The sequence below is a fragment of the Myxocyprinus asiaticus genome, chromosome 3, assembly GCF_019703515.2.
Source record: "Myxocyprinus asiaticus isolate MX2 ecotype Aquarium Trade chromosome 3, UBuf_Myxa_2, whole genome shotgun sequence".
NCBI lineage: Eukaryota > Metazoa > Chordata > Actinopteri > Cypriniformes > Catostomidae > Myxocyprinus > Myxocyprinus asiaticus.
The window spans coordinates 38,003,846-38,028,936 of NC_059346.1; the positions used below are offsets into that span (position 1 = coordinate 38,003,846).

At 39.8% G+C, this 25,091-nt stretch overlaps 1 protein-coding gene across 1 annotated transcript in view; it reads left to right on the forward strand.

Moving 5' to 3' along the window:
- The window catches only part of LOC127424495 (transmembrane protein 8B-like), a 251,801-nt gene that overhangs the window by 96,624 nt on the left and 130,086 nt on the right, over positions 1 to 25,091 (forward strand). Inside the window, exon 4 of the mRNA XM_051669777.1 lies at positions 24,303 to 24,436. Within this exon, the coding sequence (XP_051525737.1) occupies positions 24,303 to 24,436 (134 nt within the window). The remainder of the gene's footprint in view (positions 1 to 24,302; positions 24,437 to 25,091) is intronic.

The window sequence follows — 25,091 nt, forward strand, 5'->3', positions numbered from 1 at the left end:
ATATTACTTTAATTCCCCCCAAAAGTGTAAACACTGTGCCTCTGTGGCACTATCAAAAATGCCTCTGTTTGTTCGAGCAGTCCAAACCTCTCTGACAAAGCAACATTTATATGCACACCAATATGTTAATAACTACCAAAAATCAGCTTATTGCAAAAAATTGACAACGCAAGAAGATGTGATTTGATATGATGTGATTTGAAATCATCAGGTTTTTTACATCAAAGCGTAAACAGGCACATGTAAAACCTTTGTGCACACTGTATAAGCCGGTAAGAACACTGCCAAATAATTTTACATGCAACGCAAAATGGGGGTAATGGGCCGAAATCTAGCTGTGCGGATTGCTTTATGCTTAAACCTTAAGATTGTGCATGTAAACACGTTCATTAACTCTACCACTGGTGTGGGTTTGGGGTGGTATTATTTGTTTGCTGACCAATGGAGGATGAGGGGAGTCTTCAGGAAACCTGTTTGGAAACAAATCTTTTTTGCAGTTCCGTTTGTTGATGCTAGTAGCACAGAAATGATCAAATTTGCCTTAAATCTAGTTACATTTTCTGAAAATAGATCTGATCAACACCTTGGTGATAGTATCCTCTCCTTGTACAACTACATTGTTTTCCAACCATCAAGTCAATGCAAAGTGAAGGGTGGCAGCTACAACCTCCCAACTGTTAATAGAAGAAAACAAGCAGACCTTCCCTGCCATCACTCATTTATTTCTGGACTTGACATGGCCCTGATGGAAGCAGGCAGCTAAAGCACAGAACAGAAGGGAGGTGTTGAGGGAGGTGTGCAGGGGAACATCAGTAATGAAGATGTGGATCCCTGCTGGACTTTTCCTTAACAAAAGAAAAATGTTTTTTATATCAGGTTGAAAAACTCTAATGCCCTTGTGCTTCATATGCAGTGGGTTCATATTAAAGTACATTTTTAAAGTTCAAGGGTCTTTGGCTATGCTGCCGGTATAGAATTCCATTCGGAAAAGACCAGCTTAGACCAACATGAATTTCCTTGCTGGTCCAGGCTGGTATATGCTTGTTTGTGCTGATCTTGTGCTGTACTGGATTAACATACACTCACTGAGCACTTTATTAGGAACACTATGGTCCTAATAAAGTGCCCGACGTGGTCTTCTGCTGTTGTAGCCCATCTGCCTCAAGGTTTGACGTGTTGTGCATTCTGAGATGCTATTCTGATCACTATAATTATACAGAGCAGTTATCTGAGCTACTGTAGTCTTTCTGACGAACCAGTCTGGCCATTCTCCGTTGACCTCTCTCATCAACAAGGCATTTCCGTCCACATAACTGATGCTCACTGGAAGTTTTTTTCTTTTTTTTTTGCACCATCCTGAGTAAACTCTAGAGTCTGTTGTGCATGAAAATCCCAGGAGATCAGCAGTTACAAAAATACTCAAACCAGCCCGTCTGGCACCAACAATCATGCCGTGGCTGAAATCACTAAGATCACATTTTTCCCCATTCTGTTAGGTGGTGTGAATATTAATTGAAGCTCATGACCTGTATCTGCATGAATTTATACATTGCACTGCTGCCACGTGATTGGCTAATTAGATATTTGCATTAATAAGTAGGTGTACAGATGTTCCTAATAAAGTGCTCAGTGAGTGTACTGTAGCCATGCTGTTTACTAGCATAATTTAGCTGGTCATTTGGCTGGTTATCAGACTCATATTTAGAGTCCACTGTGATCAGTGTCAGAAATTTAATTTACATTAAGGGGCAATATTTGCCCCCTGGATTTGAATTTCAGAGGCTTTTTGTTTTTTCCTCCACAAGGGCATATTTTTTCTAGACATTTAAAACATAAAATATGTCTCATCTATATGTCAAATACTTCAGTTTAATTGATTCATTAATTTAATTTCTCAAGATCGGAAATTTATTACCACTTACCCTTAGAATTAAATCATCATTAATTCATATTTTATGCCATTACATGTATAACTAGGACTATAAGAACAATATCAGATGTTACAAATAAAAAGACAGAGGAATTCATTACAAGGGCATTTTTTGCCCCCACACTTTGAAATGTTTTTTTTTTTTTTTTTTTTTTCAGTTTAGGTGGCATTTTGCTCGAAGACCCCCTAAGTATCTGACCCTGAATGTGATCCACAAATAATAATAAATATAATAATAATAAATTCTCATTTAATTGCAAGCCTATGCACAAGGAAACTGGTTGTGCTGTGCCATAAGCGACACATCCTACACATTCTGCATAAACAGCATGTCAAAGACATTATAAATCACACAGCTGGAAACGTTAAACATTCCAAATGACAACAGTTTGCGGTCAATTCTGTGTACTGTTTAGGGCTCTGCAATCTTGCACAGAGGGTTGTAATTATTTCACTAGTTGCTCAAAGTTGCCAAATTTGATCTCTGAAAGAGTTAAAAATTTAATGGGGACCGAGTTGACAAATCTTGCATGTCAGAAACAATGCAAAATCAGGGGACGGATGGGGTACAAAAGCAAGACCTTGTCTGCCTCATCCAGCACCAGCTGTGCCTGCACTTTATGCACGCAGCCATGCACGAACAACAGATGGGGCTCCTTCCCTAGTTTGTTATTTAATGGTAGCGGTTTTGCTTTTCCATCCTTATTATCCCACCTACAACTCCGATCTGCTGTTTTAAGCTGAGGACTGATGTGGTTCTATTTACTTTATGGGATTTGAGGTAATTCTAAATTCTAATAGATAACCAATAAACATTGGCCCCAAAAAGTATTTGGACACTTAAGCCACGTTTGAAAATGTATGAATGCATTGCATTGCATTAGAAAACCAAATATCAAACCAAGTGGCATCTGCAAACAAATGATGCTAGACCCATTCTTGGAACCAATTTACTTGCAATCACTTTAAACCAGCTGGTTCCAGTGTGATTTTCTTTTAACCTTACAAGCTTCTTGTTGCTTGAAAAGTGTGTTTGTGCCAATTTTCTTTCAAATAAATGACACTTGGTTTGATATTCTGTTATTCAAGGCAATGGCATTCAGACATTTTTAGTGTGGTTTAAGTTTCCAAATACTTTTTGAGGCCACTGTGTCTAATAAGTGACAAAATAAAGAGATATTGCCTATTGCAAAAAGCCTATTGAAGCCAGCATTGAATTGCTCTCTGCATGTTCATGTGAATGTCTCACTTATTACATAGGAGACAGTCACGACACCTTGAGACTATCTTAGTTCTGGTGGATGACTGCAGAAGTGATTGCCAGAACAGTTCGTGCTGAAATGAATGAGCCTTCTAATCAAGCTGAGAGTGAATTAGACCTTGATAATACACCAGAGATAACGAGTGATGCATGACTCCAAAAACGGTCTATGCAATGACACCTGCCCAGTGGTGCAAATCCATCAAATAGACTTTAATGAAATGAGAATGTGTTCTGCTACCATTACAACAAATACCTTTAGTGTGGCAAGACGGCTTGCGGAACTGAAGGCCCTGAGAGGTTGTAAGATGCAGTGCATTAACCATTAGAGCATATTATGAGACAATATGTGATTTGGATATGCTGCTTTGCTCTGAAATATTAATATTGAATATAGAGAAACATCTAAATGATACCTATAGCCATAATGAAAGCTGTTTTTGTTGTACAGTGGATGTTCTTCTCAACTTGGAAAAAACTCAGTGTTATATCTTATGTTTATTTGTGGAACAGATTTTTTTTAAAGGCTTTCTTAGAAATTATATTTTAAATGTTCTTGTCTTGATAAATTAAGGAACATCTAATTAAAGGATAAGTATTAAGGCAGTGAAAACCACTGCATAATTAATCACACACCACTGCAAGCCAATTAGCTCTTTCCGTTGCCCCCACCTCCCTTTTTTCTTCACGTCTATTGAATAGCTTTTTAAAATGGGAAGAGTCTTGGCTATTGTGTAGCTGCATTCAGCTGACAGATGTGGCAACAAACTCTACACCTTATGAAAAATAACATGGCTTACTGACCTCAACAGGAAACCAGCAGTGATATGTGGTTGGCATTTGACAGGGCTGCAGGCAGAAAAGCTAATAAAAATGGCCCCATGTCTCAGGTGGTAGTACAGTACAAACAACGGAAACAGTGGAACATGCAATCTTGAGCCATAGGACAAAAGGCAGTAGGCCTCATTCACAAAATACAAATTTCTGTTTGTAAAACCATTCTTATGTGAATTGTCACATTGAATTGAATATGGAAGTTTACATTAGAATAATTTTATAAGCGATTTACACAGAAATGTGTATGGTTTTAGTGTGTTCCTAGATAATTAATACCCAGTTGTTTGATGGAATTGTGTTTCTCTTTGTCAGTGGTTCTCAACTGGTGGGTCGCAATTCAAATATGGGTCGCAGATCGGTTCTGATAGGGTTGTGGACAGCAGGGGAAAAAACTATGCTAAATGTAAATAAGATAATGCAAATGAACCATATAGTGATACACAGTTAGGATTGCAAAATAAATAGGCTTATCTTTTAAAAGGGAAGAGAAAACGTTTTCAATATGTTTTGTTGTTGCCGTCAACAAAACTATTCAAGTAAAACAAAATATGACACATACATTACATATTGGTTCACTGGCAATGTGGATAAACATGTTTTGTGCAAAATTATTGAGTGCCAAGTGCATGAAACCATCCGAATTCAGTGAATTTAGAAACCAAACACTAAATAACTTTTAGTGCTGTCAGTAGATTAAAATGTTTAATCGTGATTAATCACATAATTTGTTTTTGTAGTTAATTGCGATTATCGCAGAAAATGCTGAAATTTGACTCTAAATATAAAAATTTTCCTGCCAAAATGCATTTATTTCCATCTTAAGAAAGTAAACAAAACAATATTTAACAATAATGGTTTATTAGCATTTTCCAAACAAAGCCTTTCACAGTATAAAGACAGAAATGCACTAAAATAGCACCAGTTCAGGTCACATTAACATTTCCCAAAGTCTAAGTGGGATCTTGACTAATTGAAAGAACTAGTTCCCCCATAGGTTGCATATTCATTGCAATGGGCATTAAATCTCTTAAATTTTCATCCTCCACATTATTAATCTGCCGGCAGACTGTGGTCATCCGCTTTCCTGCAGCAACTGTGAAGCTGCATTCAGGATCCGCATCGCTTTGAAATCCACATGTAAAGCACTTGCAGACAAAAATGTCTCATTCTGTGTTTTGGTGATAGTTAAGACTTGATGTGCTTCTGTGGTAATTAAAATGTGGCTTACATAGTCTTAAAAATACTTCATTTCTATATCAAGTAGTAGCTGGGCTTGTTTAACACGTTAAACTTTTTTTCAATTAATTGCATTGCATTAACGCGTTAAATCTGACACCTCTAATAATTTTGCACATTGTTGGGCCAATGTGATTTATGGTATTATGAATAAATTTCAATGTTTGATTTTAAAGACATTTTGGTTTGCCTTTGTATAAATAATTTTCCTACTGTGTTGGGGCCCAACTTGATGTCCAATGTAAAATCTGTGTCCTGAAGCAAAACCAGTTGAGAACCGCTGTTTTATGTGTAGACAACAAAAAAGGCAGGACGAGTGAAGAGGAGGAGGGGTTATACTACACCATTCGACAATGATGAATGTGTTTTAGGCCAGGGATACCTGCGCGAGAGAAGCCAGGGTTTCCATGATGAAACGCTGCATTGTAATTTGCCAGAGTGCCGCATGATAAATAGCAAAAGCTCCTCAATAGGAATTCTTACACCTCCTCTCCCTCTTTTATTCCTCCACCTCCCCTTTCTACACCTCAACATGCAATTTTGCAGTGAAAATTTGTCTGCAAATCTATACAACTCATCTGGGTAGGGTTGCGCCAGCTCTGCGTAAGGTCTCACGTAAATTGGGACATAAAGTTCCCACTAAGTGCTCAATAACTACTAGTTAGTTTGTAACTAAGTCAGTGCTTAATTTGGTTGCACCACCTGTTCTTAAGGCAAGACTTAACTAGTAGGTCATAAGCTCTCCGTAAAGTAATGCGTAGTCGCATAATATGACGTTTACCTGTATTGATCCAATAAACAGCCTTCAAATTTGTACACAGAAGTGTTAAAATGCCATGAACTTTAATTTGATCTTGTTACGGTTGATGTTCAAACCTTGTTTGCTCACGTAACTGTCAGCTGTAATAAATTATATCCCCATTAAAATACGATATGTAATAAAAGTAGATTTGATAAACAGTATATTTGCCCTGTGTAAATAACAATATATAGGAACTGTATCTAAAATAAATAAGGGGTGATAAATAAATACTAATACAACAGGCTGGAAAAACAGACATTTATTAATTATAATATCCTAAATATATTTTGAATGTGTTGAAACTTGACACCGGGCTACGCACCCTGAAAACTGCACTGTTAGAACGGTTTCATGCTGAAGATCCGCTTAAAAGTACGTTTTTTTCTCTCTATCGTAAATGTAAACGAGTGTAAATGTCAACATCATACTGTATGTCAAAATGATCGATGCCTGTCATGCAAAACATGAGCTCATTGATGTCATAAAATATCAGTCTGCTTTTTTATTCCAACCATTACTCCTGGTCAGAGTCTTCCGTAAATATTTAGTTTATACGTAGGGTTACGTTCTACCTAAGTTTAATGGTGTAACGCTCAAATATTTAGTAGTGCTTAAATTGTGACTTAATGCCCATTTACGCCACAACTAGGCTAAGTTGAAACTTACATATAGCTGGTGCAACCGGCCCCTGATCTTTAATTGGAGCTTATGCTGCTACGTCTGCCGCGCACTGAAACCATGTGGTTTTTACAACTTTTGAGAGATTACACTGCCGACTATGATCCTGTGATGGTGTCACTTTTGAAATAGTGCACTTTTAAAAGCTTTGGTATAGTGTGTTCTAAAGCATGAACAGTACATGTACATTAGATGTATATTTTAACAGGGTTACCCTCTTCTGTTTATGCCTGAAATATACTATGTGCCAGTATTTGATCTTACTAACGTGAAGTACCAGAATTTGTAGCCATGTATTCTGTGTGTGGCACTATTTTATAAGTACAAATCCCTTGATAAAATTTTACTCCAGTAAAAGTAGAAGTACACCTTTTAAATTTTCACTTGAGTAAAAGTGCAAAAGTAATTACTTTACCAACAGTAAAAGCATTGACCAATTAGACTTTTTTTTTTTTTTTTTTTTTTTTACATTTAAAATGCTCCATCCTGTGCAATACATCTATTTAAAGAGAGAGGGTTCTAAGGTCACAAACACACAGACAGATCAGCTTAGATAGGTTAGAGCTCAGTCTGGCATCATAATGAATTATTATGAGGAGCCAACTAGCCAACAATAGTCAATTATGGAGATTTGAATGGATGCATCAAGATTTAAATACACATGCTTTGCAACCAAGCAACTTTTATTTTTGAATAAATAAATAAATAATTAAATAAATAAATAAATAAATAAATAAAAACACATCCAAGATTAAATGTGTATGCAAACATGTGAATTAATCAGTATGCAAGGGATTGTGTGTGTGCAAATGTGGGGGCCTATATGTATGGGGTAAACAGTACTCCTGAAGTGGGGCATTACATGGGGCAAAATGTTAAATTTTGTAACATCAAACTCTTTTAACAAGAGTTAACAATAAATCAGTTTAAACCTATTAATGTGTATTTGTCTGCAGGTCTTAACTCTATTAACAAGAGTTAACAAATCAATTATAATTTAGTAATGTGTATTTTTTATTTTTTTGCAGCTGTATGTACCACCACAGTACAGTTTAGGTTTAAACAAAGCTGCAAATTTTTTTATTCAGCTTCAGAAGTCTTGCTCTCCGAGGGCTGAAAACAAGCCCAGCTGTGCTAAACAGATTCTCACAAGCAGCAGAGGCTGGCAAGGCAGTATTCACTCTCAAATACAATTTGCACAACGCTGGGAAAGACTTCAAAATGTCATTGTGTTGAACTTCGCAGGCAAGTTAGCCCTCAAATTGCTTGGCATGCTCCTGACTCATGTGTTTCATGTTTGCAAAGAAATCCTCTTCATTAGAAATGCTGGAGGAATCAACTGCAGACAGGGAAGAGGTCTCCTCTTCTTCCAGATCGTCTTTAATGTAGTCCAGCCCTGAAATGGAAAGACCAGTATTGCTACTAATCAATTGAAACTTTTCATTAACACACTATGCATTTTTCGTGTTAAAATTAATGGGTAGAACTGTACCATATACTACCAAAGTATATTTAAATTTAAGAAACTTGATATGAATGCGAATGTTATGATTACTTCAATTAAACATCATTTTAAAAAGGGATATTGGAAATGGCATTTGTTAAAACAAAGATCTATAAAAAAAAAAAAAAACGAACCTAGTTTGAGGGTATTTTCATCCTTTGTCCAGGATGTTTTGAATGAACCTGGCGTAGTCCATGTTTCCTGTTCTTTCCGACAACAAGCATGTGATGAGTACATCTGAGCATTATGGGAAATGAAGTGTTCTTCCAACATTCTCCATCAAATTTGTTAAATGATTAAATATAATGAAATACAAATTCCTATACTGGAATTTCAAACATTGATTTAATATTTAATGTTTCTGGAAATACCCATTGTGTATACAGCATATGAATATCTCTGAATTGCATTCTAATTTAATTTTACTTGGAATCAAATTTGAATTACAATTCTGCTTCCTGTTTGCTACTAAAATCAGGAATTGAAATTAGAATTTAATTCTCACTTCAATTCTAAATGGTGCACAACCCTGACCTGGAGGACAGCCGGATTCGGTCGAGCTTGGTGATGATGACGCTGAGAGCAGGCAATAGACTGAAGAATGTTGATCGCTTGGGCAACTGGGATCATGGTCCTGTAATACTCATCCAGGATGGCCACAGCAGTAGTTCTTGTTGAAAAAAGTAAACCCTTTTGTAACTGGTTAAAAAGATTTGTTTTACAATTTCTACTTTTACTATACCATTTAGAATGCAAAACTGTGCACTTACATGGGAAGCTTGAGTGAAGTGCAGACTGTTCTGATGGCCCGTTCACCCTGCTCTTTAATCATTCGAAGAATTCTCTCAACAGCTAGAAACAGAGAGTTCCATCTTGTTATATTTGGACGAATCAGCTGTTTTTTCACACCTCTTCTGTCACCTCTGCAGCTGTAGAAGAATGGCCACACCTGTTCCATAGTGCTTGAAACTATGAGAATGTTGATCGGGACAGCTTTTTGTAAGAACAATTTGAGTTTGCTTTTGTTGCATCCACAGTGGAAATCAAGTTTAACAAGTGGCAAGCACAAAAATGATGTTTAGGAAGTTGGAAATGCAAGCCATCATCTTCATTCAAAACAGTTTCAACATCAAGGAACTCCACCTCCTCACCATCTGCATCCTCTTCCTCATCACTCACCCAATCATGGACTTCATCATTTTAGCTTCCGAGTTGTTGTTCTCAGCTTGCTCTCCATACATGTTAAAGGCCTTGACAAAATTTGAGCCATTGTCAGTAGTTGTTCGAACAATCTTGTCTCTGATGTCATATTCTGAATGTATCTCATTCAGCGCAGAAGCCAAAACATCAAAGGTATGGGTGCCTTTCAGCTGTTTGCACACTAGTGCTACAGAGACCCTCTTCAGAGTGTTGGGATCAAGCCAGTGGGCAGTGACCCCAAGAAAGCCTCTTCTCCCTGCACTCCAACAGTCTGTTGTTCCCTTACAAAAATGAACTGCAGTTAAACTGATGCAGTCTATGTAGTAACAGTGCAGTTTTGTATAGAACAATGATGTTGTACTGCACAGTGACAAACTGTACTGCACTTACAATGCCTTTTAACTGCAGTACTGATATAGTGCACTACAGTACAATTTCAGGTCAGTGTAGTAATACTTGTGTAACTGAAGTACAATGCAAAATAATAGCAGTTCAGTGAAGTACAATTTCAAATAAAATTTTCACATTGAACAAAACTGCTGTTCTAAAGTGTCTAAACTAGGGCTGTTGAAATTAACGCATACGATTCATTTACAATGTTTGACACATTGTTTATTTTTTTAAAGTGATTAATGTAATTACCAATTTGACATTAGATTCTGGCATTCTATTCTATTCTGTATGAAATCTAAACAGTAGTTGCAATAGGGCGGAACCTTTGTAATGTAACCGGGGGACCTTACACAGAGATGCACACCACAAACAAACACACTGCATCAAAGTGATGGAGAAAGGACCTCTTAACTGTATTTTTTTTTTTTTTTTTTTTTTTGTACAAATCAAATGCGGATACAGAAAACTAAAGATTCATTCACACGACTCGATGGAGTGAAGCAGCCAGCGTTTCCTCGGCACCTCATTGCGCTTCTGTCTTACCGGACTATTCAGATGAAGTATCATTAAGAGGGCAGTATTAGCGCTAAAAGCAAAACAAAGCTCTATTTGGACGGTCATTGTTTCTCAGAGTGATGTCTGTGAAACAAAATTTGCATGGCTCCTTTGTGATAAAACTTATGTGTTTGGATAACAATTAATTCACGGTGGAAAAGTGAGTTTGGTCATCCCACGAACCCAGAAATTTGCTTCTCTTGTGGTCAGTCTTATGTAATACTTGTAATATTTGTATTAGAGGGTCAACGCATTGGGTTGGTGCCTACTAGTCAAGGATCACATTAATTCAGTTGCGCTTGTTCATATGGTATGATAGCAAGAGGAATATTCCTTAGTCCACAAACTGCGTTCTGTGTATTTTGTGAAAATATATTTTCAAATATAGACTATGCAAATATATTTGGAATTACGCTAAAGTGTAGATAGAGTGAACATGGAGCACTTTGCTCATGCTTTCTTTTCTCTTGCATTGAGATAAAAGCGCATCATCAGTTGCGCACCCTCTCTCTCTCTCTCTCCAGCATGCAATCAAACACACAAACTCTCTCAAGGGAGAGACACCACATATACCACCTACAGTAGAGAAAATGTGGAAAATATAGGGAAAAGTTAGATTAGCGCAACCTCTTTTTTTCTACGTAAGAGCTCCCACTCAGTGTGGTGGAGCGGGAATGTAACTTTATTAATGTGAATAATTTCCAGCATTTCTACACATGCACATTACTATACAGCTTGACATATAAGACGTACTGTATATAGAGAGAGTCATATTGTAGCATTTTAAAAATCTGTGATTAACAAAAAAAAAAAAAAAGAATGTAAATTAAATATTAAATATTTTAAACAGCATTGCCAATTATGGGTGTACTGCACTTTAGTGCACTAAACTGCAGTTTAGAGGTAATCAGGGCTCGAACTGAGGGGGAATGCAGGGGATGGCAAGAAATGTTGCAAGAAATACTAAAAAGCATCCCCCTTGTAAAACCATCATCCCCCCTTACTATCCCCTTTAGATTAATTGTGTCATGTATTACTTAGAACTAAACATGCAAGTAAAATATTTAATTTTCTACATTTGATAAATAAATAATGGCAATTTGTCAGTCAGAATTAGATTTTGACATGTGTAAGTTTGCCAGATTTCTATAGATGAAATACCCAATCAAATCTTGACATTTGTACAGTTTGGAAAAATTGTGCCAGGGTGACGCTTTAGTCAAGCATTCTGGCAACCATGAGCACGCGAGCTCTCTCTTCACAGTCAAAAGTTGCCAGTTTTCTGAAAACACTGGCAGGTATGTTGGAGTTTAGCGATGGGTTGATTTGTCCTTGCTTTTGTTCACATGAAAGTTACATCACTGAAGGTAATGCAAGTTTTCAAAATTTCACGCAAGTTTCACACACTTTCAAAAATGGCCAAGAGAACAGTTCAAGGAAATCTTTTGTCTTTCTTTAAAAAAAAAGAGAACAGAATGTAAGATATTGCTATGACAAGTGTACAGTTACAACATGTACATGTTTTTAGCCCATAAAACGCTTTTGTGTGTTGAACTTTTTTACACTGTTAAAGCATCCTTCATAGAAACAGCCCAAACTTCCTTTACTAGTTCAGTTATTGGAGTAGAAGAAATGCGTGTCTGTGACAGTGGGTGAGCTATCTAGAAAAAAAAGAAACGAAAAAGAAAATGTTTTCATGATCATAACGTAGAATCTTTTCACAGAACTCATCATAAAATACAATAACAGAAGGTATCAGGTGCATATTATGGCCATGTGTCCTAAGGGTCAATGAAGTGATGCAAATTTTAATTTTAATGTTTAATTTGAAATATTGCATTGCTGATGCTCAGGTGTCTTAATGGCCAGGCATATCTTTAAAAGCTTTTAAACCTTTTTAAACATTTGAATGTCAATAAATTGCTGATTGCTAATAATTCACATTGCGTTTGCAGTCATTGGTCAAGTTTTGAAGAATTCACGGAAGTACAGCAAATGTATTAAGTGTAGGAGTGCAGAGTGCAGTTCTAGAGAACAACAGTAGAACTACAGTACATGTGTGGTATTTTGCACGAAGTATTCCTGCAATTTTCAGTACTGCAGTACAAGTGTCGTAATTTAGACACAGTATTCCTGCAGTTTTCAGGACTGCAGTAAAAGTGTGGTAATTTGGAAGCAATATTCCTGCAGTTCTCAGTACTGCAGTACAAGTGTGGTAATTTGGATGCAGTATTTCTGCAGTTTTCAGTACTGCAGTAAAAGTGTGGTAATTTGGACACAGTATTCCTGCAGTTTTCAGTACTGCAGTAAAAGTGCAGTCCGTTTCACCTCAGTGAAGGGCGAGAACGCCGCTGCCCTGCATGCGGAGATCGTGACCCTTCTGCGGAAGGATGCGATAGAGCCTGTCCCTCCAGCCGAGATGAAGAAGGGGTTCTACAGCTCCTACTTCATCGTACCGAAGAAAGGCAGTGGGTTGCGGCCAATCTTGGACCTGCGAGTACTCAACAGACTCCCGTTCAAGGGAAGTGGGCATCCACATCCTCAACTATCTCGACGACTGACTAATCCTAGCTCACTCTCGGGATTTGTTGTGTGCGCACAGGGACCTGGTGCTCAGGCACCTCAGCCGACTGGGGCTTCGGGACAACTGGGAAAAGAGCAAGCTCTCCCCAGTTCAGAGCATCTCTTTTCTGTGGTTGGAGTTAGACTCAGTCTCGATAAATGGCGCGCCTCACGAGCGAGCACGCACAGTCAATGCTGAATTTCCTGAAATTGTTCAGGCAGAGAACGGCGGTCCCACTGAAGCAATTTCAGAGGCTCCTGCGGCATATGGTGTCCTCACCAGTGGTCACTCCACTCGGGCTGATGCATATGAGACCGCTTCAGCACTGGCTTCAGACTCGAGTCCCGAGATGGGCATGGCGCCATGGGGCACATCACGTGGTCATCACGCCGATCTGTCGCCGCTTGTTCAGCCCTTGGACGGACCTGGCATTTCTATGGGCAGGGGTTCCCCTAGAGCAGGTCTCCAGGCGAGTCGTCATCACGACAGACGCCTCCAAGTCCGGCTGGGGCGCCGTGTGCAACAGGCATGCAGCTGCCGGCTCCTGGACTGGGCCGCGACTGTGCTGTGTTGGCAGTGTTGCTCGCCCTGCGAGGCTTTGGCCGTTGATCCAGGGCAAGCACGTGTTGGTCCAGACAGACAACACGGCGACGGTAGCATACATCAACCGCCAAGGTGGCTTGCGCTTCCGTCGCATGTCGCAACTCGCCCGCTGTCTCCTCCTCTGGAATCAGCAGCGACTCAAGTCGTTGCGAGCCACTCACATCCCGGGTGACCTCAACAGCGCTGCGGACGTGCTGTCGTGGCAGGTCACGCTCAGCGGGAGAGTGGAGACTCCACCCCCAGGTGGTCCAGCTGATTTGGAGTCGATTCGGTCAAGCGCAGGTAGACCTGTTCGCTTCTCGGGATTCTTTCCACTGCCCGCTCTGGTACGCCCTGACCGAGGCTCCCCTTGGCACAGACGCTCTGGCACACAGCTGGCCCCGGGACTATGCAAGTATGCATTCCCCCCAGTGAGCCTACTTGCACAGACCCTGTGCAAGGTCAGGGAGGACGAGGAGCAGGTTGTCCTAGTTGCACCCTATTGGCCCACCCAGACTAGGTTCTCGGACCTCACACTCCTCATGACAGCCCCAACAGCGAATTCCCCTGAGGAAGGACCTTCTTTCTCAGGAACGGGGCACCATCTGGCACCCACAACCAGACCTCTGGAATCTCCACATCTGGCCCTTGGACTGGACATGGAAGACCTAAGTGGCCTACCACCCGTGGTGGTAGACACGATCACTCAGGCTAGGGCTCCCTCTTCGAGGCGCCTGTATGCCTTGAAGTGATGTCTGTTCGCTAAGTGGTGTTCTTCTTGACGCGAACACCCCCAGAGATGCGCAGTCAGGGCGGTGCTTTCCTTCCTGCAGGAGAGGCTGGAGGGGTGGCTGTCCCCCTCCACCTTGTACTGCAGTACAAGTGTGGTAATTTGGACGCAGTATTCCTGCAGTTTCCTGTACTGCAGTAATACTGCGTCCAATTTACCACACTTATACTGCAGTTAAAAACTGAAGTTATTTTTTTTTGTTTTCATTGTGTGTTTTAGATGTCTCTTCATGTCAATTGAAACTTCATCAATCTTGCGTCCTAATGTGGTCCTTGACATGAGAGAGGAATTAAGTTGAAGGTCTTGTAAAAGGACTTGGAATGCAGGATGATCCACCACACTAAATGGCTGGAGAATCTGGATCACAAAGTTCAGCACTGAATGATCAATAGTCCTCTGAGTGACAAGTTTGGTATCTCCTATTCTGAGATGTTTGGGCGTGTTTCGCACTGTAATCACAACACATCATAGAGAATTTTACCACAGAAAACTAATTGGAGCACATAATTTAGTAAAAAATGAACATGAATTATAAATCTCTCTATAGAAATGTTAGCAATATAAAGCCTGACATAAGTCAGAAAATTATTTTTATTTGTATTTTAATGGAGCTGTTTTTTTCAACCCTATATATGAATATGGGATTGTTTTAATTTTTGGATCATATTTGATATATCAGGCTTTAAAAGTCATTATCCTCCTGAGATCCAACAATTAATTTTTATATAGGACTTTTATTAGACAATTTTCTCTTAGTCCATACATGCCACAGAACTGAATTTGAGTTTGGCCATGCCAACTTCCTCTCCTTGGTCTATAGAATTACAATTCAGCACATCAAATGCAACTATATATTAACTGATCAGCCACAACATTAAAACCACATAGTATTCTGAGATGCTATTCTTCTCACCACAATTGTACAGAGTGGTTATCTGAGTTACATTAGACTTTGTCAGTTTGAACAAGTCTGGCCATTCTCTGTTGACCTCTCTCATCAACAAGGCTTTTCTATCCACAGAACTGCCGCTCACTGGATTATTTTTTTTTTATTTATTTATTTATTTATTTTTTTTTGCACTATTTATTTATTTATTTTTGGCACTATTCTGAATAAATTCTAGAGAATGTTGTGTGTGAAAATCCCAGGAGATCAGCAGTTACAGAAATACTCAAACCTGCCCATCAGGCACAAACAATCATGCCACGCTCCAAATCACTGAGATAAAATGTTTTTACCATTCTGCTGCCACACATGATTGGCTGATTAGATAATTGCTTGGATGATTGTTTGTGCCAGATGGGCTGGTTTGAGTATTTCTGTAACTGCTGATCTCCTGGGATTTTCACACACAACAGTCTCTAGAATTTACACAGAATGATGCCAAAAACAAAAAACATCCAGGTGAGCAGCAGTGCCTTGCTGATGAGAGAGGTCAGCAGAGAATAGCCAGACTGGTTCAAACTGACAAAGTCTATGGTAACTCAGATAACTGCACTGTACAATTGTGGTGAGAAGAATAGCTGGTTGGCAATGTTTTGGCAGCACAAGGGGGACCTACACAATATTAGGCAGGTGGTTTTAATGCTGTGGCTGATCAGTGTGTATATTTACATTTATGCATTTTGGCAGACACTTTTATCCAAAGCAACTTACAGTGTACTTATTACAGGGACAATCCCCCTGGAGCAACCTGGAGTTAAGTGCCTTGCTCAAGGACACAATGGCTGTGGGGATTGAACCGGCAGCCTTCTGATTACCAGTTATGTGCTTTAGTCCACTACACCACCACACCCCCCCATGTGCTTTAGTCCACTACACCACCACACCCCCCCTCCCCCCCATGTGCTTTAGTCCACTACACACTTGCCATAGATGTGGCTGTCTTGTCGGGCACTTCTCACACACCTTACAGTCTAGCTGATCCCACATAAGCTCAGTGGGGTTAAGATCCATAACACTCTTTTCCAATTATCTGTTGTCCAATGTCTGTTTCTTTGCCCACTCTAACCTTTTCTTTTTGTTTTTCTGTTTCAAAATTGGCTTTTTCTTTGCAATTCTTCCCATAAGGCCTGCACCTCTGGTGTTGAGTGGGTAGAATTCAATGAAGCTGTCAGCTGAGGACATGTGAGACATCTATTTCTCAAACTAGAGACTCTGATGTACTTATTCTCGTTTAATTGTACATCTGGCCTTCCATATCTCTTTCTACAAAGACAGTGTTAAGCTTCATTTTACAAACCAGATAGCTTTCAACTGCGTTTAATATAATTGCAAGTGATTTTCTAGTACCAAATTAGCAATTTAGCATGATTACTCAAGGATAAGGTGTTGGAGTGATGGCTGCTGGAAATGGGGCCTGTCTAGATTTGATCAAAAATTACTTCTTTCAAATAGTGATGGTAATGTCCTGACTATACTTTGTGATCAGTTGAATGCCACTTTGGTGAATTAAAGTACCAATTTCCTTCCGAAACAGCAAAATCTGTACATTATTCCAAACTTTTGGCCACCAGTGTCTGTATATATATATATATATATATATATATATATATATATATATATATATATATATATATATATAAAAGTGAAATTGTAAAAAAAAAAGATCTCAGGAGTATATAGTAGGATGACATCATAATAACTTGTAATGTGAACAATGAGATCCTTAAAATTACAGCAGACTGCATAAATACATGAATGTAATTGTCACAGTCTGTCTCCATCATGTTCTTCAAGGATTCTTATTTTGAAGTTTTCCCCTGCACTACATTTCCCAGAATTCACTGCCCTAATCACTACCATCTGTTCATCGTCATCCTCATCCACCTTCCATTCCCTCATTAGTTTTCTGTGTATAAATACCATCTAGTTTTGTTCAGTCATTTGTCAGTCCTTGAAGTGTTGTGTTGAGTTTATGTGTTGTTTTGTGAAGTGTTGTTTTGTGAAGTGTTTCCTTGTTTTGTCATTTAGTGAAGTTAGCTCTATCATTTGTTCCACTCCAGCATTTATTCCACTCCAGCGTTTATAATTAAAGGATTTAAAGATTCCATTCCTGCATCTTCTCTCTTCCACACCTAGACACCAACGTCAGAGCCATCAGAGTCGTTCTTGGAGCTGTTCAGGCAGGATCTTCCCCTCTTGGAATTCACAACCAAGTTCCTTCACCTCTCTGCTTCGACATCAATTCCAGACATATACCTCAAGCCCATTTATGGAATGGGATTAAACTTTCACAGCACTTCCGGAGGTGGAAGATCTTCCCTTGGCGAATTACATCCTAGCCACCCTGAATATCCATTACCCTTCACACATCATGTTTAATACAGGAGTTGACTTCTTCCACGGCCCCTGTCTCCGCACCTTCCACACCCCTTATCTCCAAGGTAACTCCTCTCCATACAATTCCCCTACATTTTGGGGGGGATTCCGGTGGTCGATTCCCTGCCGCAGTCAGTGGTAGCGACCACAGAGGTTGCATTTCCCCCATATGCTGTGACTTATGGTGGGAACCCCAGGCCACAACCAGTGCCCATGCCGGCCACGGTTACCATCCCAGAGCCAGTGCCTGTAGCCTCGACCGTCCCAGAGCCAGTGCCTGTAGCCTTGACCGTCCCCATATCCACGCTCCCTGTTGGCCAGAAGAAGGAAAAGGACACCTTCTCCCCAGTCTCTGCCCATGCTCGCGACCACGGCGGTCGTTCCCCAGTCTCTGCCCATGCTCGCGACCACGGCGGTCGTTCCCCAGTCTCTGCCCATGCTCGCGACCACGGCGGTCGTTCCCCAGTCTCTGCCCATGCTCGCAACCACGGAGGTCGATCCCCAGTCTCTGCCTGTACTCTTCCCCATCTCTCAGCCCCTAGCCTTCCATGGACTCTTCCCTCGATCCTCTCATAATTCCGCATTCCATGGCTCTATCCCTCGAGCCTCCCATGACTCTGCCTTCCATGTCTCCGCCCCTCGAGCCTTTCCTGGCTCTGCCTTCCTTGGCTTCTTCCTCAGCTCCTCCTTCCTTGGCTCCGCCCTCAGAATCTTCCACGGCTCCACCCTCAGTCTTCTGCCCACTTCCCCAGAGTCTCCTCCTCCAGCGGTTCCACCTCCGGACCCAGTCCTTGCCCTGTGGCCGCCTCCCAGGCCTCCTGATCAACCTCCTTGGATCCTTCATCTTCTGCGTCACCCTACCCTCATCCGTTTTTGGGCACCAGGAGTCACCCTTTAAAAGGTGGTGGTGGTGGTGGTGGTAGTAGTAGTATCACAGTCCGTCTCCATGTTCTTCAAAGACTCTTATTTTGAAGTTTTCTCCTGCATTACATTTCCCAGAATTCACTGCCCTAATCACTTCCATCTGTTCATCGTCATCCTCATCTGCCTTCCATTCCCTCATTAGTTTTGTGTATAAATACTCTCTAGTTTTGTTCAGTCATTTGTCAGTCCTTGAAGTGTTGCGTTGAGTTTAAGTGTTTCCTTGTTTTGTGATTTAGTGAAGTTAGCTCTATTGTTTGTTCCACTCCAGCATTTTATAATTAAAGGATTTTAAAGATTCCGTCTCCTCCCTTCCACTCCTAGACACCAACGTTACAGTAATGTAATGACAGTTTGAGTAGTTAACAATGAGTTAATACTGATGTGCCCCACCAAGTAAAGTCATGACATGATGAACATTAGCATGTCATGGATTATATAATATTATAAAGTTATGGATTATATTAAATGATATAATTCTAATCAAATATATAATTATATTCAAAGCTCTGAGTTTATTGTAGCAGACATGAATAATGTAATATCTCAAAAGCCTGATGTTTCAGATATACTGTATGCATTTCAGTATGATTTCTCTATAAAAATAATGCACAAGTTGCTTCAATTCAGAAAATACTCATTTTGAAATCTCAGTAACAATACACACATTATTGTTCCTTTTAATCAAAATCTGCAAAGATTTCACATTAAAAAGATAAATACAGGTGCATCTCAATAAATTAGAATGTCGTGGAAAAGTTCATTTATTTCAGTAATTCAACTCAAATTGTGAAACTCGTGTATTAAATAAATTCAATGCACACAGACTGAAGTAGTTTAAGTCTTTGGTTCTTTTAACTGTGATGATTTTGGCTGACATTTAACAAAAACCCACCAATTCACTATCTCAAAAAATTAGAATATGGTGACATGCCAATCAGCTAATCAACTCAAAACACCTGCAAAGGTTTCCTGAGCCTTCAAAATAGTCTCTCAGTTTGGTTCACTAGGCTACACAATCATGGGGAAGACTGCTGATCTGACAGTTGTCCAGAAGACAATCATTGACACCCTTCACAAGGAGGGTAAGCCACAAACATTCATTGCCAAAGAAGCTGGCTGTTCACAGAGTGCTGTATCCAAGCATGTTAACAGAAAGTTGAGTGGAAGGAAAAAGTGTGGAAGAAAAAGATGCACAACCAGCCGAGAGAACCGCAGCCTTATGAGGATTGTCAAGCAAAATCGATTCAAGAATTTGGGTGAACTTCACAAGGAATGGACTGAGGCTGGGGTCAAGGCATCAAGAGCCACCACACACAGACGTGTCAAGGAATTTGGCTAAAGTTGTTGTATTCCTCTTGTTAAGCCACTCCTGAACCACAGACAACGTCAGAGGCGTCTTACCTGGGCTAAGGAGAAGAAGAACTGGACTGTTGCCCAGTGGTCCAAAGTCCTCTTTTCAGATGAGAGCAAGTTTTGTATTTCATTTGGAAACCAAGGTCCTAGAGTCTGGAGGAAGGGTGGAGAAGCTCATAGCCCAAGTTGCTTGAAGTCCAGTGTTAAGTTTCCACAGTCTGTGATGATTTGGGTTGCAATGTCATCTGCTGGTGTTGGTCCATTGTGTTTTTTGAAAACCAAAGTCACTGCACCCGTTTACCAAGACATTTTGGAGCACTTCATGCTTCCTTCTGCTGACCAGCTTTTTAAAGATGCTGATTTCATTTTCCAACAGGATTTGGCACCTGCCCACACTGCCAAAAGCACCAAAAGCTGGTTAAATGACCATGGTGTTGGTGTGCTTGACTGGCCAGCAAACTCAACAGACCATAGAGAATCTATGGGGTATTGTCAAGAGGAAAATGAGAAACAAGAGACCAAAAAATGCAGATGAGCTGAAGGCCACTGTCAAAGAAACCTGGGCTTCCATACCACCTCAGCAGTGCCACAAACTGATCACCTCCATGCCACGCCGAATTGAGGCAGTAATTAAAGCAAAAGGAGCCCCTACCAAGTATTGAGTACATATACAGTAAATGAACATACTTTCCAGAAGGCCAACAATTCACTAAAAATGTTTTTTTTTTTATTGGTCTTATGATGTATTCTAATTTTTTGAGATAGTGAATTGGTGGGTTTTTGTTAAATGTGAGCCAAAATCATCACAATTAAAAGAACCAAAGACTTAAACTACTTCAGTCTGTGTGCATTGAATTTATTTAATACACAAGTTTCACAATTTGAGTTGAATTACTGAAATAAATGAACTTTTCCACGACATTCTAATTTATTGAGATGCACCTGTACATTGCAATATGATGGCAGCAATTTTGGAAATGATTTATATTTCCGTAACAAATAGGCTATCAAATATAATATGTGCAGCATTATAGGGTTAAGTAAATATATGGTAATCCACCGGTATTCTCTAAATGCAAAAATTTGTGCATCACCAGTACACAATAAAACAAAGGTGTGCATAAACTCCTGGGTCTCGTTTCCCAAAAGCATCATAAGCCTAAGTAGATCGTAGAATCCATCTTACGATTCATCTTAGTTTTGCGGCCTGTTTCCCAACTTAAGTAGTACTTGAAAAGGCTTGTAGATTTACGAGTGCTCTGGAGTAATCGTACGGCACTAAGAACATTGTAAGGACACATACTTATGCAGACACCTGCAAAACAAACTCGAAATTACACCTGATACAATTTAAATACATATAGCTACACTTTATGCTCATTTAATATCAGTATACATACATTTTATTTTATTATTGTTTTTAACTGACGAGGATAATAATAATAATAATAATAAATGCAGAAAATGGTTAGTCAATATTGGGTGAACAGATAAATGAATAAGTTAACAAATAAAGTTATTTGTGGAATAGTTGGTAACAAAGTTGGGGCATGACTGTTGCAGAGAACTGTAAAAATTACAATCAGAGAGAGAAGGAAAAAGGTCAATAACTTGATGCCGTGCATGAAAGTCGTCCGTACAGTATATTGGCTCCTTATACTCGTTTCCTCTTCCTCTCTGACACCTAAGGGCACTCTCGCCCGCACCACTATTGTGTAGTACCGCACATGTTGTGTAGCATTGCTGTTACCATTATCACTTTTGGGAGTAAAGAGCAGATCTCCCTTTGATTGGTGAATTTCCCTAAAGCGCTGCTTCCACGCATCTCTTTATATTGCGCTCCGCAATAACACAGTGAATCTTGTTATATTCAATTAATGCTTGTCATTAGCAGGACCATACTTAGGGCTTCCGTTGTCTTCACTGATCCTGGAAGCTTTAATCTCGTCCCAGAGCAAGTTTTGAAAACAAAATATTAAAATGCACATCTGATGAACGAAGCAGTGATTGTGTAAAATAAATATATAGTTCTGCACAAAACGATTGCAAAACAAAATGCAGTTATGTGGTGAATTAAGTTGTACATTTAAGAAAATATTTTTAAATAATTCCAGTGAGCAAAATTACAAACGTTTTTAAAGTTACGCACAAATATAATAAAGTTACAATGACGAGCAGCACTATACGGTCACATTTCAGCACTTCACGTTTATGGACAGCGACTCTCTTAAGTAGCACTTAAAGCGTGTCCTCGCACATTCATGTTAAGTGCAGTTTTGGGAAACGCACGTAAAATATAATGAACGTTCATAAAGGGGGCCTGGGTAGCTCAGTGGTAAAATACACTGGCTACCACCCCTGGAGTTCGCTAGCTTGCTAGTTCAAATCCAAGGGCATGCTGAGTGACTCCAGCCAGGTCTCCTAAGCAACCAGATTGGCCCAGTTGCTAGGGAGGGTAGAGTCACATGGGGTAAACTCCTCGTGGTCGCTATAATGTGGTTCATTCTTGGTGGGGCACATGGTGAGTTGAGCATGGATGGCATGAAGCCTCCACACGCACTATGTCTCCATGGCAACACACTAAACAAGCCACATGATAAGATGCGCAGGTTGACGGTCTCAGACACAGAGGCAACTGGGATTTGTCCTCCACCACCTAGACTGAGGCAAATCACTACATGACCACAAGGACTTAAAAGCACATTGGGAATTGGGCATTCCAAAAAAATGAACATTCATAAAGTTGCTCATAGAAAACGCTCTTAACCGCTAAGATCAATCATTATTGGGAAACAAGGCCTTGTTTTGATTTTTGCTTGTTTTGATGTTCACTACTGATACACATTGAGAGATTATTGTAACATTTACCAAATATCAAAGACCTTTCAATGACATATAATTAAGCACGAATATTATGATTAAGCACAAATATAGGATACAAAGGTCCTTAAAACAACCAAATACTTAAACTATGTCTATGTCTACCAGATAGAAGCAAACAGGTTATTAGTATCTTAGTATAGTATAGTATATTAGTATTATTAGTATCTAGCTAATACCTAGGTTTAAAATGTGAAAAATGGTCTTACCTCGATGTGTTTCCTCAAATTCGATGCAGACTGGGCAGGCAGAGGAGACATTTAAAGACAACACTGTCCTTTTTTTATTTCAAGCAGCTCAAATAAATCTTTTAAATAAGGCCAAGGGTGCTGCTGAACTGTTGCCATTTTGGCAGTAAACTGAGGACTGCCAAGTAGGTACGCTACCTAACAGAAGCGTTCAAGGTGAATCAGCCAGTTGAAAGCTGCGCTATGCGCTGACTGTCTTGCTATCTGGCGCCCGTCTTTATTATTTTATTTATTTTTTATTTTTTCCACTTTGAAGTAATGAGTAACATATATTTCTATAATGTAGTGCAGTAAAAGTATGATATTTTGCTTCAGAATGTAGTGGAGTAAAAGTACAATTTTCCCAATATAAAAATACTCAGTAAAAGTACAGATACTTGAAAATGTACTTAAGTACAGTAATGAAGTAAAAATACTTTGTTACTGTCCACCACTGGATAATATGCACATCTCTTTATGTGGTTTTTAAAATGCTAATTGGATATGTGACATGGGTGATCCAAGCTAGTGTTTGATCTTTTTTTCCAATGTCTAAGGTGGGAGTTGGGCATAAGCAATATGACAAGACAACATGACAACGATCAAAGGTGATGCAAATGCAATGACAATTTCTCTCCATTTGAAGAGATCACAAGGCTCTCTTAGTGGAAAAAGAATCTCCACGTATTTTCAAAGCTCTGAGTTTAATGTAGCGGACATGACTGCAATATAATACCTCAAAAGCCTGATGTATCTGATATATGCAAGTTGCTTCAATTCAGCAAATACTCATTTTGAAATATCAGTAACAATACACACATTATTGCTCCTTTCGATCAAAATCTGCAAAGATTTCACATTAAAAAGACAAATACATTGCAATGCATGCCTCTTCATGTGGTTTTTAAAATGCTAACTTAGATATGTGACATGGGTGATCCAAGCTAGTGTTTGATCTTTTTCTCCAGTGTCTAAGGTGGGAGTTGTTGTGCAGTTGGGCATAAGCAATATCACAAGACAACATGACAACGATCAAAGGTGATGCAAATGCAATGACAATTTCTCTCCATTTGAAGAGATCACAAGGCTCTCTCAGTGGGAAAATAATCTCCATGTGTATTTCCATATCATGACATGTACATACATTTTTGTTGTGAATGTGCTGTGATATTGTATTTTAGAGGTCTAGAGAGGATTTAGGCTATGGAGAAGTGCATGTAACTAATCTCGCTCTTTCCTGCTTTTTTCTCCTTCTTTTTATTCAGGGTCTTCACGAAGAATGCCAGTACCTCTTTCAACCACAGCTCATTGTTCAGAGGCTCATTGGGATTTCAGTGCTGTATCCTGGATACTTCATTGATCAGATGATTCCACTTCACAATAGATCTGTACTCTACAAGTGAGTTGCCATTTTCTTAAGTCAAAATAGAGTGGCATAAAAGTCCACATTGAAAGCGTGCAATTTAAATTCTAATTTACAGTTGAAGTCAGAAGTTTACATACATTTAGGTTGAAGTCACTAAAATGTCCTGGTTACTTTCGTAACCTCCGTTCCCTGATGGAGGGAACGAGAAGTTGTGTCAATGTAGTGACACTAGGGGTCACCCTGGGAGCCCCAAATACCTCTGATCTTTGAGAAAAGGCCAATGGGAATTGGCGAGTGGAATTTGCATGCCACTCCCCCGGACATACATGGAGCTGGCTTGCAACCATTCATTCAGGTTTTGTGCTGAGGAGCCGAGACAAGGTCCCGGCCATTTCAGCGGGCAGTTCAGTGTTGTGGCAGGAGGGACACAACGTCTCGTTCCCTCCATCAGGGAATGGAGGTTACGAAAGTAACCAGGATGTTCCCTATCTGTCACTCACTCAACATTGTGTCGATGTAGTGACACTAGGGGACCCTATACAAAATAGAACGACTAACTGAACTGTGTTACGTGGACTGGCGGTGCGAGACGGGCAGACCTTGTGTGCCTCGTAGCCAGCGCACCCGGCTGTCACGTAAACTCCCCCAATGCTCTTACAGGTGTCACACGGTCCCCTGCACCTCGGGG